This window comes from Ornithorhynchus anatinus, chromosome 2 (genome assembly GCF_004115215.2).
Source record: "Ornithorhynchus anatinus isolate Pmale09 chromosome 2, mOrnAna1.pri.v4, whole genome shotgun sequence".
Taxonomy (NCBI): domain Eukaryota; kingdom Metazoa; phylum Chordata; class Mammalia; order Monotremata; family Ornithorhynchidae; genus Ornithorhynchus; species Ornithorhynchus anatinus.
In genome coordinates, this window is record NC_041729.1 from 144461897 (window position 1) to 144480744 (window position 18848).

Below are 18848 nucleotides of genomic sequence, written 5' to 3' on the forward strand. Positions count from 1 at the left end.
GTGTTAGATTTCGGGCAAGCCGTTCGAAAGGAATGTTCTGTCACTCAATGGTATTTATTGAACGCTTACCGTGTGCAAAGCAATGTTGTAAGCGCTTGGGACACTACACTATAACAATAACAAACACAATCCCTGCTCATGACGAGCTGACAGTCTAAAGAGTGTGTGATTTCTTGCCATCAATCAAGTGTATTAATTGAGTACTTACTATTCATTTATTCCATTGTATTTATTAAGCACTTACTATGTACAGAGCATTCATTCATTCAGTCATATTTACTGAGCGTTTACTGTATGCAAAGCACTGTTCTAAGCGGTCGGGAGAGTACACTTCAACGGTAAACAGACACATTCCCAGCCCACAACGAGCTGACAGTCTAGAGAGTGTGTTTTCTGCCGTCGATTAAGTATATTTATTGAGTGCTAGGTGCAGAGCATTCATTCATTCATTCAATTGTATTTATTGAGAGCTTATGTGGCTCAGTGGAAAGAGCCCAGGCTTGGGAATCAGAGGTCATGGGTTCAAATCCCGGCTCTGCCACTTGTCAGCTGTGTGACTGTGGGCAAGTCACTTAACTTCTCGGTGCCTCAGTTACCTCATCTGTAAAATGGGAACTAACTGTGAGCCTCACGTGGGACAACCTGATTATTCTGTATCTCCCCCAGCACTTAGAACAGTGCTCTGCACATAGTAAGCGCTTAACAAATACCAACATTATTATTACTGTGTGCAAAGCACTGTTCTAAGCGCTTGGGAGAAGGCAATATAACAACAAACGGACTCATTCCCTGCCCGTAATGAGCTCACAGTCTTGAGCACTGTACTAAACGTGTGGGAGGGAACAATACAGCAGAATTAGCAGACACATTCCCTGCCCGTAATGAGTCAAATCCTGATCTGCTGTGGGGTCTGTTCCTTATTCCCCAGACTTTATGAGGAAAAGGCTTATGAAAACATGAATCTTTTGACGTAGTGGATAGAGCCCGGGCCTGGGAGTCAGAAGCACCCGAGTTCTAGTCCTGATTCTGCCACTTATCTACTGTGTGACCTCGGGGAAGTCGTTTCACCCTTGACTGCTGCGTAGCCGTGAGTCGAAGACAAAAAGAAGCCTCCTCGGAGCAAGCAGGGAAGCAGCATGGCCTAGGGGAAAGAGCACAAGCCGGGGAGTCTAACTCCTAATGTATGACCTTGGGGAAGTCATTTCACTTCTCTATGTCTCAGTTCCCTCATCTGCACGATGGGACCTGTTCTCCCTCCGACTTGGAACGTGAACCCCATGTGGGACTTAATTTCATATCTACCCCAGCTCCCAATTCAGTGCTTGGTAAATAATAGGAGCTTAACAAATATCATAATTATTATTATAGTTATTATTAATTTTACTTCCTACCAGAGCTTAGTACGGTGTTTTGCACACAGTAAGCGCTCAGTGTGGCCTGGTGGATAGAGCACGGGCCTGGGAGTCGGAAGGACCTGGGTTCTGATCCCGGCTCTACCGCTTGTCTGTTATGTGACCTTGGGTGAGTCACTTCTCTTCTCTGGACCTCAGTTCCCTCATCTGTAAAATGGGGATTGAGACTGGGAGCCCCTTGTGGGACAGGGGCTGTGTCCAACCTGATCTGCTTGTAACAATAATAATAATAATAATAATAATGTTGGCATTTGTTAAGCGCTTACTATGTGCCGAGCACTTTTCTAAGCGCTGGGGTAGACACAGGGGAATCAGGTTGTCCCACGTGGGGCTCACAGTCTTAATCCCCATTTTACAGATGAGGGAACTGAGGCACCGAGAAGTTAAGTGACTTGCCCAAAGTCACACAGCTGACAAGTGGCGGAGCTGGGATTCAAACCCATTGTACCCACCCCAGTGCTTAGTACAGTGCCTGGCACATGGTTAGCACTTAAATACCACTATTAATAATAATGATAACAGTAATAATAAATCCCATTGCCTGACTGATTGATTGATAATCAGCAGTCCCGGTTTTAAAGTCTTACTAAATCGGTTTCCCAACGGCTTGGGGATTCAGGCATTGCCCGGCCTGAATCTCTGGTGGAACGTGCTTTCAGGAGAAACAGTGTGCGGTGAACTCAGATTTACACGGTTAAAGGACACCGTGCTTCGGATCCAAGCGAAGTGTTTAGAGGAGAATCTTAAATTTGCAATGCCACCTAGGCATTTCAGTCAGTCAGCCAGTTCAGTATTTATTGAGCGCTTAATGTTGGTATTTGTTAAGCGCTTACTATGTGCAGAGCACTGTTCTAAGCGCTGGGGGAGATACAGAATAATCAGGTCGTCCCACGTGAGGCTCACAGTTAATCCCCATTTTACAGATGAGGGAACTGAGGCACAGAGAAGTTAAGTGACTTGCCCACAGTCACACAGCTGACAAGTGGCAGAGCAGGGATTCGAACCCATGACTTCTGACTCTGAAGCCCAGGCTCTTTCCACTGAGCCACGCTGCTTCCCCTATTTTGTGCAGAGCACTGTACTAAGCACATGGGAGAGTACACTAAAAGAATAAACCCAGGTCCTCTGACTCCCGGGCCCATGCTCTTTCCACTAGGCAACACTGCTGCCTTTTCCCCTACCCTCTTCTTTTTTAAAATTGTACTTGTTAAGAACTTACTATGTTCCAGGCACTGTATTAAGCGCTGGAATAGACACAAGGTTGGACACGGTCCATATCCCACATGGGGCTCACAGTCTTAATCTCATTTTACAGATGAGCTGAGGCCCAGAGAAGTGAAGTGCCTTGCCCCACGTCGGACAGCAGACAAGTGACAGAACTGGGATTAGAACCCATGACCTTCTGATTCCCAGGCCCGGGCTCTGACCACTTCAAGCCCTCCAGACCAGTGACCTCATCTGTAAAATGGGGATTGAGACCATGAGCCCCATGTGGGACAGGGACTGTGTCCAACCCCATCTGCTTGTATCCACCCCAGTGCTTAGTACAGTGCCTGGCCCATAGTTAAGTGCTTAACAAATACTTTTGTTATTATTATTAATAATCAAAGCCTGAAAACACCCCCTCCTCCAGGAAGCTTCCCCTGAATTTGCCACCTCAGATTGTACTGATCAATCGATCGTATTTATTGAGCACTTACTGTGTGCAGAGCCCTGTATTAAGGGCTTGGGAGAGTACAATACAAGAGAGTCGGTAGATATGATCCTTGCAGCGTGGCTCAGTGGAAAGAGCCCGGGCTTGGGAGTCAGAGGTCATGGGTTTGAATCCCGTCTCTGCCACTTGTCAGCCATGTGACTGTGGGCAAGTCACTTTACTTCTCTGTGCCTCAGTTACCTCATCTGGAAAATGGGGATGAAGACTGTGAGCCTCACGTGGGACAACCTGATGACCCTGTATCTACCCCAGCGCTTAGAATAGTGCTCTGCACATAGTAAGCACTTAACAAATACCAACATTATCATTATCCTTGCCCACAAGGAGCTTACGATCCAGAAGGGGAGACAGACATTAAAAGAAGTGACAGATATATACCCAAGTGTAAAGGTGAGGCGGGAGGGAGAGGGAGGAGGGGAAACGAGGACTTCGTCACGGAAGGCCTCATAGCAGAGATGTGATTTTAATAAGGCTTTGAAGGTGGGGAGACCGGCGGTCTTTAAGATATGAAGGGGGGAGGGAGCTCTAGGCCAGAGGCAGGATGTGGGCGAGGGGCCGGTGGCGAGATAGACGAGATGGAGGTACGGCGAGTAGGTTGGCATCAGAGGAGCGGAGTGAGCGGGCTGGGTTGGAGGAGGAAATCAGCGAGGTGAGGTAGGAGGGGGCAGGCTGATAGACTGTTTTTTAAAACATCTGTTGTGGAGGTGGATGGGCAACCACTGAAGATTCTGGAAGATAGGAGAAACATGGACTCAGAGGATTTTAATTAAAATAAAATCTCATCTATGGCCATCCGCCTCTCGCCCACATCCTGCCTCTGGCCGGGAACACCCTCCCTCCTCCAATCAGACAGATGTCTCTCCCCCACTTCAAAGTCTTATTGAAGGCCCATCTCCTCCAAGAAGCCTTCCCTAAGCCCTCCTCTCCTCTCACTCCCTTCTGCGTCGCCCTGACTTGCTCCCCTCGTTCATCCTCCCTCCCATCAGCACAGCCCATATGTATAGACCTGTCATTCATTTATTTATTTATATTAGTGTCTGTCTTCCCCTTTAGGCTGTGAGCTCGTTGTGGGCAGGGAATGTGTCTGTTGTTGTAATGTAACCTCCCAAGCGCTTAGTACAATGCTTTGCACGGAGCAAGTGCTCAGTAAATGCGATTGTACTGAATGAATGAAAATAAGTCAGGCAACAGAATGAAGTATGGACTGGAATGAGGAGAGGCAGGAGGCAGGGAGGTCGGTGATAGACTGTAAGCCCGTCAAAGGGCAGGGACTATCTCCGTTGCCGACCTGTACATTCCAAGCGCTTAGTACAGTGCTCTGCCCATAGTAAGCGCTCAATAAATACTATTGAATGAATGAATGAATGAATGAATGAATGAAGCTGAGGCGGTAATCCAGGCAGGATAGGATACGTGCTTGGATTCACGTAGTAACAGTTTGAAGGGAGAGTCAAGGATGGATTTTAGCAATGTTGTGAAGGTTCAAATGACAGGAATCGGTGACAGATTGAATAATGCGGGTTGTGTGAGAGACGAGTCAAGGATGCCAACGTTACAGGCTGGTGAGATAGGGAGGATGGTGGTGCTGTCTACAGTGACGGGAAAGTCAGTGGGAGGACAGGGTTTGGGTGGGAAGATGAGAAGTTCTGTTTTGGACATACTAAGTTGGAGGTGTTGGTGGGACAATCCTAATAGAGATGTCTTCGAGGCAAGAGGAAACGTGAGACTGCAGAGGAGAAAATCAGGGCGCTAGAGATGTAAATTTGGGAGGAATAGCCAGAGAAAAGAGGAGAATCAGGAGAGGACAGTGTCAGTGAAGCCGAGGTTGGATAACATTTCCAGGAGAAGGGGGTGGCCCACAGTGTCCGAGGCAGCTGAGAGGTCAAGGAAGCTCGGGATGGAGTAGAGGTCGTCAGCTTTGGCACGAAGAAGGACACTGGTGACCTTTGGGAGGGCGGTCTCCGTGGAGTTACAGGGATGGAAGCCAGATTGGAGAGGATGAAGGAGCGAATTGGAGCAGAGGAAGTGGAGGCGGCCGGTGTAGACAACTCACTCAAGGAGCTTAGAGAGAAACAGTAGGAGGGAGACGGGGCGATAACTGGAGGGAGCTGTGGGGCCGAGGGAGGGTTTTTTGGGGGGGATAGGGAGACATGACTATGCTTAAAAGCAGTGGGAAGGAAGCCACTGGAGAGTGAACAGCTGAAGACGGTGGTCAGGGAGGGAAGAAGGGAGAGGGCAAGTGTTTTAAGATAAAATGTGAAGGGAGATGGGGTAGGAAGCACAGGTGGAGGGGGTGGATTTTATGAATGATAATAATTATGGTATTTGTTGATTGCTTACTATGTGCCAGGCACTGTACTAAGTGTTGGGGTGGAAACAAGCAAATTGGATTGGACACAGTCCCTGACCCACATAGGGCTCGCAGTCTCATTTTACAGATGAGGAAACTGAGGCACAGAGAAATGCAGTGACTTGCCCAAGGTCACACAGCAGACAAATGATGGAGCTGGGACTAGAACCCATAACCTTCTGATTCCCAGGCCCAGGCTCTATCCACTATGCCATGATGCATCCATGATATCGCTACGGGTCAGAGACGACTCAAAAGCATGAGAGAAGACATTCTCTTATTTACTGACATTCATATATCACCTTCCTCCTCCCACAACATCTTACTTGTTTCTTCCTCCGCCAAGTAAACAAAACTCATAGAAAGCAGAGATTCATCTCTTTGAACTTCATCCTTCTTAACGCTTAGACCAGTTCTCTCTATTCAATAGGTGCTCAATAAATCTAATTAGTGATTTCACCAGTCCTGGCGGTGAATTCATCTATCGGATCACGTGTCATCCCGAGAAGAGATTTAAAGACCGATACGAGGTCCAGTCTGGACTTCCGTCATTGATGATCTGAAGCAAGCTGCTAAAGCTCTTTGGATCTCTATTTCCTTGATTATACAAATGAAAAAATTGGTATTTATCAGAGAAACAGCATGGCCTAGTGGATAGAGCCTAGGCTTGGGGAGTCAGGTCATGGGTCCCAATCCCAGTTCTGCCCCGTCTGCTGTGCGACCTTGGGCAATTCTCTTCACTTCTCTGTGCCTACTTGATTTCATTCATTTATTCAATAGTATTTATTGAGCGCTATGTGCAGAGCACTGTACTAAGCGCTTGCAATGAACAAGTCGGCAAAATGGGGATTAAGACTGAGGCCCTGCAGGACAGGGACTGTGTCCAACCCTCTTACCTCGTATCTACTCCAGCGCTTTGTACAGTGCCTGGCACATAGTAGGCGCTTAATAAATACCACAATTATTATCGAGTCCTTATCGGGTGTAAAAGGACAATATTTAAAGTGCTTGGAGCAGAGAGTGAAAGTTTGAAGAGGGTCCCTGTTTTTGAGTTTACATTCACAACCACTTTATGTTGTAGAAGGTGGTTGCGAGGAGTAGCTTGACAAAAGGTTGAAGAAATAGTATGCAAACATGTGAATGAGGCAGAAAAAGTTAAGGCCAAGAACCCCACCCAAGGTGCAATACTTAGCAAGACGTCCATCAGGAAGGGAGTAGCTGATGCTTGGGTGTGACATTTGGGGAAGTCGTTTAACTTCTCTGTGCCTCAATTTTTACATCTGTAAAATGGGGATCAAATATCTTTCCTCCCTCCTGAACTGCAGGCTCTACATGGGACAGGGGCTGCATCTGGCCTATTTAACTTATATTAATAATTATTTGTGAAGAACTTCTGTACTAACTTCAGTGCTCAGTACATAGCAAGTGGTTAACAAACACCATTATCATAGCACTGTACTGAGCGCTTGGGAGCGGTAAAACAATAAACAGTGACAATCCCTGCCCATAACGAGCTTAGTCGAAGGGGATATCTATATATATTACATATTATTTACTTGTATTGTCTGGCTCCATCTCTAGACTGTAAGCTCATTGTGGGCAGGGAACGTCTTCCAACTCTGACAGTGTACTCTCCCCAGCGCTTAGTACAGCGCTCCGCGGAAGGAGCACGCCCTAGTACGAAGAGCACGTGCCTGCGATTCAGAGGATCAGGGTTCTAATCCCAACTCTGCCAAATGCTTGCTGGCTTTGGTTAAGTCACTTAACTTCTCCAGCGCCTCAATTTCCTCACCTGTAAAATGGGGATTCGATCCCTCTTCTCCTTCCTAGAGTTTTGATGCCTGTCTTCCCCCGCTCTAGACTGTGAGCCTGTGTGGACAGGGATTGTCTCTGTTGCCGAATTGTACTTTCCAAATGCTCAGTACAGTGCTCTGCACACAGATAGCGCTCCATAAATACGAATGAATGAATGGCCAGATCAGTTGTGTTAATAGTTCATTCATTCATTAGTACTTATTGAGCGCTTACTATGTGCAGAGCACTGTACTAAGCGCTTGGAATGTACAAATCTGTACAAAACAGATAGAGACAGTCCCTGCCCTTTGACGGGCTTACGGTCTAATCGGGGGAGACGGACGGACAATGGGTCTGTTTGTGTCACCCCCAGGAGATTCTAACCCTTCCAGACTCTGCCACTGTTCTGAGCCCCCTTCTTCAAATGGGAAATGACACAGTGATACAAAAAAACCACCAAAGGAAAATGTACCTTTTTTTCTAAATAAGACTAAATTTATTCAATTGTCTAAGAAAAGTTTTGATTATAAGTGTATGAACAGTATAAAAAAGTACAAAACAGATCTGTAGATTTCTAATACATTAATACAAAGTGCATAACTACATACAGTACACAACCTATAGGCAAAGGAAGAGGTGGGGGGGAAGGGGAGGGAAGAAGTCTGCGGTTGAGGTCCAGCAATAAATAAATAAATACAGAAGTAGAGATGATCCATAGTATATAGTATATTCTACCACCAATACTGCAGCCATAAATGTACAAAAACCACAGTGACATTTAAACAGTAACTCAGGAGAAGATGCTTAGGAGATGATAAAACGAAAGTTCTGGCATGCAATTTAAAGATCACGGTTTTGTCAGGGCTGACGACTCTTAACTCTCCGTTTTCGCTGTGCAGTACGTGCGTGCGAAAGTTTTGAGATTGGTGCTTTCTCCTTAGCAAGAAGATGGCAGGCTCCCAATTCAAACGGTTGGATTCCTGGACAACTGGTAATGCACTGGTTTATTACAGAGCAGTGTGGTCTTCTGGATTGCAGGCAGGCAAGGGAGTCAGAGGACCTGGATTCTAATCCCCCTTCCACCGCTTGCTTGCTCACCTTGGGCAAGTCGCTTCGCTTCTCGGCGCCGTTTCCTCTTCCGCAAAACGGGGGTGAAGTACCCACTTCTACCATGAGCCCCACACGGGACGGGAACTGTGTCCAACCGGATTACCTTCTATCGACCCGAGAGCTTGACAGAGTGTTTGACGCAGAGTAAACGCTTGACAAGTACCCCGACTATTATTAGTAGGACTTCTTGTCCCCACTTCTCCAAATTCATCCTTAAAAGGATCGATTCCTCCCTATCTTCGGTTTGAATAGCCCCTCCCTCAATCCCAAACTTTCAGAAAATAATAGTAATAATCATTGTGGCATCTGTTAAGCGTTTACTGTGTGCCAGGCACTGTACTAAGCGCTGGGGTGGATTCGAGCAAATCGGGTTGGATACAGTCTCACTCCCCATTTTACGGATGAGGCAACTGAGGCCCGGAGAAGTGAAGGGACCTGCCCAAGGTCCCACGGCAGACAATTAGACGAGCCGGGATGAGAACCCATGACCTTCTGACGACTCCCAGGTCTGTGCTCTACCCACTACGCCGTGCCGCTTCTCTAAGAAGAGTTGTGAACTTGCCCCCAGAATAAGTTGGTCCTACTTTAATTGGTAGAGAATTTTCTTAAAACGTATTTAAAACCGTATAGCTACGCGTGTAGCATTTATTTGATCTCAAAGTCTCCGCTTTCTAAACTCATGTGAAAAAAAACCACACCTCGCTCGTATCCCAACCTCCCTTCCTTGTGAAATGTGACATTAAACATACAAGTAAAACACAACGAATAAACTCATAGCAGTGGACGGTGCTGCCCATCCCAAGAGGTCGAAACAAGTCAAATGGCCGCACCCGTAGGTGACACCGAAGATCGACCGAAGAAATCCAGAGCTAAAACGGAATCGAACGCGTCCTCGAGGACATCAATCCATGGTATTCGTAAAATAGTCACCGACGCTGCAGGCAACGGTCACAAAATAAACAGAAGAGACTGTAAGCTCCTTGTGGGCAGGGGATACATCTGTTGACTGTTATATTGGACTCTCCCAAGCGCTCAGTACAGTGCTCTGCACACAGTAAACGCTCAATAAATACGACTGAATGAATTATTTACATCCATGTAAATCCCACAGGAAAATGCACTTAAACATTACGTTTTCGTTTTGCTCCAAGCTCCCTGAACATTTGTAATTTGCTTCCCTAAGAGGGTTTGCTGTTTCTTTCACAGCCCATCAATAGATAGACTATGTTCCCTACCTTGGCAGGAGCTGAAGGAAGGACAGGAGGCTCGAGTCTTAAAGACCTCCCCAGCAAGATCTGGGGTTTCAATTTAACAGCTTACTCTTACCCCCTCTTAGATCTGAGGAAGGAGACGACAGAACTCAACTCCACTTTAGGGTGGTTTTACCCTTATCCTTAATTCCGCCGACTCCCCGCTGGATAATTGCAACTCTTTTCCCCTGTGACGCTTGGCGGGCTAATAACACTTGGTCTTGCTTCGAAATGTCAGTAGTACAGGTCTGGGCCCTAAGAATCTTTGCAAGACTGGCGTGTTTCACGATAAATTTTAAATATCCGTTCGGGGAAGTTTCTCTGGCTGAGCTCTGATCGACTTTCTGCTGCCGGGGGGAAAAGAATTGCTACTGGCCAACCGAAAAAATACCCAACAACCACCGCTTCTCAATACAGGAAGACTAAACTACGTATCGTACAACAGATCCACCCCCACCCCCACCCCCGATAATCCCGAGGCTGACTCATTAGGAGAACGAATTGAAAAAGATCATAAAAAAAGACTTAAAGAGCACTTTACAGCAGCAAACAGCTTCCCTATGAAATACTTAGCATCTTAAATAGTATGTACAATCCTTTATCCTAAGACAGACGCTGGCTGGGGAGTTTGTAAAACTGTAGAAAAAAAAAACCCAAACAATTAGAGAGACGGTCTTTTGGCAGATTAGCAGATTCTCTCGGCGTTGCCTTTCCAGAGTTTCAAAGGACCATCACCATTCCTCCTGAGAGGCGATGGGCAGGGCCTTCGGGGATTCCTCTTCTGGCTTCTCGGCCGCTGCCTTCTTGCTACAGCAAGGTTTAAAGAGATGTGTGTCTATAAGGACCTCCCCAAAGCGCCCTTTATAGATGATCCCACAGCACACTTTTTGTCTGGAAGGAAAAACGAAAGCAAAATCAGACGGGAACACACATGGGATGCGACGAAAAAGCAATCTGTCGTCAACTACCAGTGGCATTTCCATGATTTCATCCTTTTTTTTTTTAAATATATTTGCCAAGAAGTCAATATTCATCACGATGGCATTTGTTAAGCGCTTACTATGTGTCACTCACTGTTCTAAGCGCTGGGGTAGATACAAGTTAGGTTGGACACGGTCCCTGTCCCACACTGGGCTCAGAGTCTTAATCCACATTTTCCAGATGAGGTAACTGGGGCACAAAGAAGTGAAGTGATTTGTCCAAGGCTATACAGCAGACAAGGGGCAGAGACGGGATTAGAACCCAGGTCCTCTGCCTCCCAGGCCCGTGCTCTATCCACTAAGCAACACTGCTTCTCCTCAAAATTATACCCCGGTGTGCACCAGCCACCTCTGAAGGAAATGTTCCCACCCTCTGCTGGAAATTAAACTGGGGTGTACTTAGGAGAAACTACCTTCAAAAAAGATTTACTTATTAATTATAGTATTTGTTCAGTGCTATGTAACAGGCACTGTTCTAAGTGCTGGGGTAAACTGTACTTTCCAAGCACTTAGTACAGTGCTCTGCACACAGTTAAGTGCTCAATACATAAAACTGAGTGAATGAACACAAGTCAATCAGGTTGAACACAGTCCCTGTCCCACATGGGGCTCATGGCAATAATGATTATGGTATTTTTGTTCAGCATTTACTATGATGATGATGGCATTTGTTAAGTGTTTACTATGTGCCAAGCACTGTTTTAAGCACCGGGGGCGTAGAAGGTAATCAGGTTGTCCCAAATGGGGGTCACAGTCTTAATCCCCATTTTCCAGATGAGGTAATTGAGGCCACAGAGAAGTTAAGTGATTTGCCCAAAGTCACATAGCTGACAAGTGGCAGATCCGGCATTAGAACCCATGACCTCTCCCAAGCCCGGGCTCGTTCCATTGAGTCATGCTGCTTCTCTATGATACTATGTATCAAGCACTGTACTGAGCGCTGGGACGGATCCAAGATAATCAGCTCAACAACAATGACGTAGTGTCAGGCACTGTACTACGCACCGGGGTGGGTACAAGCAAATCGGGTTGGACACAGTCCCTCTGTCCCACACGGGGCTCACAGTCTAAAGTGGAGGCCACTATAAAACCCCCGGCTCCGCCACTTGTGAGCTGTGTGACTGTGGCCAAGTCACTTAACTTCTCTGTGCCTCAGTTCCCTCATCTGTAAAACGGAGATTAAGACTGTGAGCCTCACGTGGGACAACCTGATTACCCCGTATCTATCCCAGCGCTTAGAACAGTGTTCTGCACTTAGTAAGCGCTTAACAAATACCAACATTATTACTATTAGAATCAGCTGCCTAGGTTGTGACTTTAATAATAATAATGATGGCATTTGTTAAACACTATGTGCCAAGCACTATTATAAGTGCTGGAGGGGGTGGCGGGGGGAGAATACAAGATAATCAGGTTGTCCCATTGGGGCTCACATAGTGACTTTACCACTGAGCCTATCAATGCTTGAAACTGGATAAAAAAAAATTTTCAAATATTCTTTTGTCAGGATGAACTCCCACTCCCACCCCCATTATTATCCCGTTCCACAAATGCCGTGTGCATCACCACCCGTTTCCGAAAAGCCATTTAATTGCTGAGGAAACGGGCTGCAGCGGTCTATCCTTACGACAGTTGGCAACTTGCGGAACCCACTGCCGGTTGGTTTGTACCTTTTCCAATAGGTGAGATCCAAGAAGGAGAAGACTGGTGTTCTGTTGGCCCCCGACGCCATCTCTGTGTCAGACCCGTCATCCGACTGGTTACTGTAGCACGGGGACTGAGCCGGAGAGGCACTTGAGGTGGTGCTGTGAGCGTCGGAATCTGAGAAGAGGGAGGAAAACGCATTATACGTTTTATAAATAATAATAGTGATATTTGTTGAGCGCTTACTACGTTCTAAATGCTGGGGTAGATACAAGCTAATCAAATTGTCCCATGTGGGGCTCACAGTCTTCATCCCCATTTTACGAATGAGGGAACTGAGGCACAGGGAAGTTAAATGACTTGCACAGGTCACACAGCAGACAAGTGGTGGAGCCGGGATTAGAACCCACGACCTCTGACTCCCAAGCCCGGGCTCTTTCCACTGAGCCGCGCTGCTTCCCATATAAATAATAGTAACCGTGGTATGGGTGACACACTTATCACGTGCCATACACTGTAGTAAGTGCTGGGGTGGATGCGGGAAGCAGCATGACGTAGCGGGTAGAGCACGGGCCTGGGAGTCAGTCATGGGGTCTAATCCCGGCTCCTCCATTTGTCCGCTGAGTGATCTTGGGCAAGTCGCTTCTGTAAAATGGGGATTGAGACTGTGAATCCCATGCGGGACATGGACTGTGTCCAACCTGATTAGCTTGTGTCTACCCCAGTGCTTAGAACAGTGCCTGGCACAAAGTAAGCACTTAACGAATGCCATGAAAACAAAAACGAACAAAAAACAACAACAAAAAAAAAACACCACCAAGTTCTGGGCCAGAATACTCAGCCAGATGGACATAATTTATCATTTCTATATGTATATATGTGTGTGCGCGCACACACACACAAAATAACAATAGGGAGGCTAAGTATTTACAATTTAGGGGCTAGCACCAGCTCATTAGCGCAGTCTCCAGATTGCCAGAACCCAACACATGCTGCCAAGCCAATTTTAAAGATGAGAGTGCCATGTTGGAAAGTGGCTCCTCATGTCCCTCCTCCAAAATTTCAAGTGTGGCGTTGAGAAAAATCAAGGCCACAATGTGCCAACTGGTATGAACCCACGAAAAACTGCTTAGGAAAGCAAAATACATGAAGAGGAGGAGATAATGAGTGAAACAAATAGAGTAGGCCTTTCAAAAAAGTAAAGAATTAAAGTCATTTGTGTGGGGGGGTTTTAATATTAAAAGGTTCATGGCGACAAAAATGATCTCCTCCTCAGCACAGCTTCTCTCCCACCACAAAACCTGATGGTCCGAAGCCATCGAAGCAGCTTGGCCTAGTGGATGGAGTCCGGGCCTGGGAGTCAGAAGGACCTGGGTTCTAATCCCGGCTCTACCACATCTCCTGTGTGACCTTGGGCAAGTCGCTTCACTTCTCTGGACCTCAGTTCACTCCACTGTAAAATGGGGATGAAGATTGTGAGCCCCATGTGGGACAGGGACTGTGTCCACCCAACCCATTTAGCTTGATGGCCAACTTACTGTGGCGTTTGAATTCCTTTTGTAGCTTGCTGATCTGGTTGCTTTTTATTCTGCTTCCAGAGAGAGTTTTGACTTTCTTTGGTTTCAGTGTCGTCTTCAGACTGGGCCCTGCTCGGGCATCCACCACCTGGAAGAGAACAATGAAGACTGAATAACTTCTAAGAAGGCCAGTCCACTCTTGCTTCAACACGGCCTAGTGGAAAGAGCATGGGCCTGGGAGTCAGAGGATCTGGTTTCTAATCCCGGCTCAGCCAACTGCTGGCTGGGAGACCTCGGGCAAGTCACTTGAACTCCTCGGTTCCAACTAGAAAATGAAATACCTGCTCTCCCTCCTACTTAGACTGTAAGTCCCACGTGGGACAGGGACTGAATCTGACCTAATTAACCTGAACCTACCCCAGATCTTAGAACAGTGTGTGTGAAGCAGCATGGCTCAGTGGAAGGAGCCCGGGCTTGGGAGTCAGAGGTCATGGGTTCGAATCCCAGCTCTGCCACTTGGCAGCTGTGTGACTGTGGGCAAGTCACTTCACTTCTCTGGGCCTCAGTTCCTTTATCTGTAAAATGGGGATGAAGACTGTGAGCCTCACGTGGGACAATCTGATTGCCCTGTATCTACCCCAGTGCTTAGAACAGTGCTCTGCACATAGTAAGCACTTAAATACCAACATTATTATTAGTGCTTAAAAACCTTTCACTCTCCATTGGCTTTCAAACATGCCCACGTCTCCCCTATGCTAAAAAAAACCCTCCCTTGACCACCTGGCTCCCTCCAGCGTTTGCCCCATCTCCCTCCTATCATTCCTCTCCGAAACCTTGAGCGAGTTGTCTACACCCGCTGTCATTCTCCTCTTATCTCTCTGGCCATTCATTCTCAGTCCCTTTCCCGGACTCCTCTACTTCCCACCCCCTAACTGTGGGGGTGCTTTAAGGTTCAGTTCTGGGTCCCCTTCTATTTTCCATCTACACCCACTCCCTTGGAGAACTCATTCCTTCCCTTGGCTTCAACTATCACCTCTAAGCAGATGAAACCCAAATCTCCATCTCCGGCCCTGATCACTTCTCTCTCTCCAGACTTGCATTCCCTCCTGCCTTCAAAATATCTCTACTTGGACGTCCTTCAGTTGCTTCAAACTTAAGATGTCCAAAATAGAACTCCTCATCTTCCCACCCAAACCCTGTCCTCCCCATGACTTTCTCATCACTGTAGACAGCATCGCTATCCTTCTTGTCTTACCAGCCCATAACTTTGGCGTTATCCTTCACTCCTCTCCGGCATTCAACCCACATATTCAATCTGGCACCAAATCCTGTCGGTCCGACCTTCACGACACTGTTTTTGTCCGTCTCCCCCGATGAGACTTTGAGCCCGTCAATGGGCAGGGACTGTCTCTATCTGTTGCCCAATTGTACATTCCAAGCGCTTAGTACAGTGCTTGGCACATAGTAAGCGCTCAATAAATACTACTGAATGAATGAATGCTGAAGTCCACCATTTCCTCTCCATCCAACTGCTACCAAGTTAAACCAATCCCTCATTCAATCCCGCCTTGATTACTGTATCAGCCTCCTTGCTGACCTCCCCACCTCCTGCCTCTCCCCACTCCAGTCCATACTTCATTCGGCTGCCTGGATCATTTTTCTACAAAAACGTTCAGGACACGTCATTCCCCTCCTCAAAAATCTTCAGTGGTAGCCTATCCACCTCCATAGCCAACAAAATCTCCTCACCATTGGCTTTAGAGCTCTCCATTACCCTGCCCCCTTCTACCTATTCCTCACTTCTCTCCTCCTCCAACCCAGCCCGCACGCTCTGCTCCTCTGGTGCTAATCTTCTTAATAATAATAATGTTGGTATTTGTTAAGCGCTTACTTTGTGCAGAGCACTTTTCTAAGCGCTGGGGTAGATGCAGGGTAATCAGGTTGTCCCACGTGAGGCTCAGCGTTAATCCCCATTTTACAGATGAGGGAACTGAGGCACAGAGAAGTTAAGTGACTTGCCCACCTTAATGTGCCTTAGTCTCACCTGTCTCGCCACCGAGCCCTGGCCCACCTCCTGCCTCTGGCCTGGAATGCCCTCCCTCCTCAAATGCTACAGAAAATTACCTCCCCAACTTCAAAACCTTATTGATGGCCCATCTCCTCCAAGACGCCTTCCCAGATTAAGTCACACTTTTTCTCATCTCCCACTCCCCTCTGCGTTGCCCCTGACTTGCTCCCTCTGCTCGTTCCCCCTCCCTGCCCTATAGCACTTATGTCCACATCTGCAAATTTATTTCTTTGTTTTGATGACTGTCTCCCCCTCTCTAGACTGTAAACTCATCATGGGCAGGGAATGTCAGTTTATTCTTGTACTGTACTCTTCCAAGCGCTCAGTACAGTGCTCTGCACACAATAAGTGCTCAATAAATACGACTGAATGAATGAAATACCATAAAAAACACAAAATTAAAAAAGGTAACTATATTACACTGCCAACAACAGAGCAGCAGCGTGGCCTAGTGGATACAGCATGGGCCCCAGGAGTGAGAGGACCTGGGTTCTAATCCCGGTTCTGCCATTTTGTGGTGTGATTTTGGGCAAGTCCCTTCTCTTCTTTCTGCCTCCATTCCTTCATCTGTGAAATGGAGATTATTCATTCATTCATTCAATAGTATTTATTGAGCGCTTACTATGTGCAGAGCACTGTACTAAGTGCAGTCTGTGAACCCCATGTGGGACAGGGATGGTGTCCGACCTGATGACCTATCTACCCCAGCACTTAGAACAAGTGCTTGGCACATAGTAAGCGCTTAAACACCAGAGAAATTATTATTATGGTGAAATGTTCGCTCCACTGTTCAACGTCACCCCCAGAACGGCCAAAAGAACCCATCCCTTGGCTCTGTTAACTACCTAAACACCAGTAAGGACCACACCAAGCTCTACATGATGCTGAGCAAACACCACACGTTGGCAAAGCTTTCAGTACAGTGCTTTGCACACAGTTAGTGCTCAATAAATACGACTGACTGAATGAATCGTGGGCCCAGCTCCACCAGAATGGCCTGTCGTGACAGTCAAGACCTCAGCAAGCCAGCCCAAGTTTAAAAGCAGGGAGCCACCTTTTATGAAAAGATTTGCTTGTTTCCCTCCTCTGAGGGCTTTTAAATTAAGATGAAATTTGAAATTCTAAGTCAGCAGCCATTCGGGACCTTCTAAATATCTTCAACACCATTGTGGTAGGTACAACAGATAGAGGTCTGACCACTGCACGAAAGCAAAAAGCAAACCCATACCTCCTTCTCCCTTACTTAACATGCTGTTAAAAGCGAGGGTTTTTTATTTTAAATGGTATTTATTAAGCGCTGACTACGTACCTCTCTACTAAGAGCTGGAGAAGATACAAGCTAATCAGGCCGGACATAGTCCATGTCCCACAGTGGGCTCATGGTATTAATCCCCATTTTGCAGATGAGGGAACTGAAGCCCGGGGAGCTGAAATGACTTGCCCAAAGCCACCCAGCAGACAAGTGGCAGAGGTGGGATTAGAACCCTGGTCCTTCCGACTGCGGGGTCCACACTCTAACCACCGGGCCACGCTGCTTCTCGAGAACTGAGCGTTTGGCAAAAAACCAAAATTAATATTCTCGATAGAGTTCTTGAAGCGATCTTCCTTCTGATGAGGAAAAAAAGGAAGCTCCGCTTTTCACAAGGCATAAGAAGTACAAAAGGGAGGAACCGGTCACTAACATGATTCCAGTTTTTTTTGGATCCCGCTGGCAGCTTTTTCCATCTTTTCACCAGAAGCACACATGCGTTACAGATGTCTCCTGATCGAGTCTCATGCAACCTGACAAGAGAAAAATCCTCATTAAGCTTCCTTTAACCCAAAGAATTCATGCACAAACACATTTCTTAAAGAACAAGCCCAATCCCTTGACAATGCAACTTCAAACTCTCCAGCCCGATCTGATTCTGACCTTTAAGACTGGGTGGATTTTATTTCAAAAACGGGATTGATGTTTCTTTTTTTAAAATTCGATGAACCCCTTGATCTAATCATGTCTTCTGCCTACAATTTAGCAGATATAATATGAAATTGAAATTTTAAAACTACAAGGCAAAAAATAACTTTCAAGGACAATCAGACAAAAAAAATCTGTCACTACACTTGGTCAATATACCCCAAATAAATATGAGATGAGCTCTTCTTAAAACTTTCTTTTTAATGCTGTTAAGCGCTTACTATGTGCCAGGCGCTGTACTAAGCCCTGGGATTGATACAAGCTAATCAGGTTGGACACAGTCCCTACCCCACATGGGGCTTCCTTGTCTTAATCCTCATTTTATTGAAGAGGTAACAGAGGCACAGAGAAGTGAAGTGACTTACCCATGGTCACACAGCGGACAAGTGGCAGAACTGGGATTAAAACCCAGGTCCTTCAGACTCCTGGGCCCGTGCTCTATCCACTAGGCCACCCTCCAAGGAGGAGAGAGTAATGTCCAGCTTCAGGACAAAAATGTAAACTGTGTTGTGGGCAACAAGTTTTCAAAGACCCGACAAGTGACAAACAGGAAGGCGACAGATATAAACAAAGGTTGTGGGTGAAAGACACAGAATGGTGAAAAATGACCCAGTGGGTGTGAAAATGAAAATAAACTCCAGGGTGAGGGGCTTCTTTCTAGCCTTATCCAGAAGGGCTCCATCGCCGTGCATAACATGATTTGTTTCAGTGAACTGAAGAAGCTTGAGGCGACGCTTCAGCCCAGCAGTGGTCAGTGCCAGCTGCAAATCCCCAAGAGAAAGGCAAAAATCACTTTTGGCTTGGGCCAAAAAAAAAAACATTTTAACAAGGAATGAAATGGTGCCTAAGAGGCAGCCAGCAGCCTGGCTTGGCAACCAGAAAGGGCCCTTGTGGTCTGTTTATGGTTCTCTTGTCCTCTCCCAAGCGCTTCGCACAGTGCTTTGCACATAGTAAGCGCTCAATAAATACGACTGAAGGAAGGAAGGAGTGTTTCAAATTGGAGGGTACGCCTCTCATGAGGCGGTCTGAGAATTGCAAGCTCCCACGATGGA

At 46.7% G+C, this 18848-nt stretch overlaps 1 protein-coding gene across 2 annotated transcripts in view; it reads right to left on the minus strand.

The window, feature by feature from the left end:
- Positions 1 to 10278: 10278 nt before the first annotated feature.
- Positions 10279 to 18848, minus strand: part of SINHCAF (SIN3-HDAC complex associated factor) — a 46339-nt gene continuing 37769 nt past the window's right edge. For both annotated transcript variants that reach the window (XM_029048379.2, XM_029048370.2), the window contains 4 exons: positions 17522 to 17621; positions 13793 to 13919; positions 12281 to 12431; positions 10279 to 10521 (listed from right to left, as the gene is read on the minus strand). In XM_029048379.2, the coding sequence (XP_028904212.1) occupies positions 10362 to 10521; positions 12281 to 12431; positions 13793 to 13919; positions 17522 to 17621 (538 nt within the window). In that variant the 3' untranslated portion in view covers positions 10279 to 10361. The remainder of the gene's footprint in view (positions 10522 to 12280; positions 12432 to 13792; positions 13920 to 17521; positions 17622 to 18848) is intronic.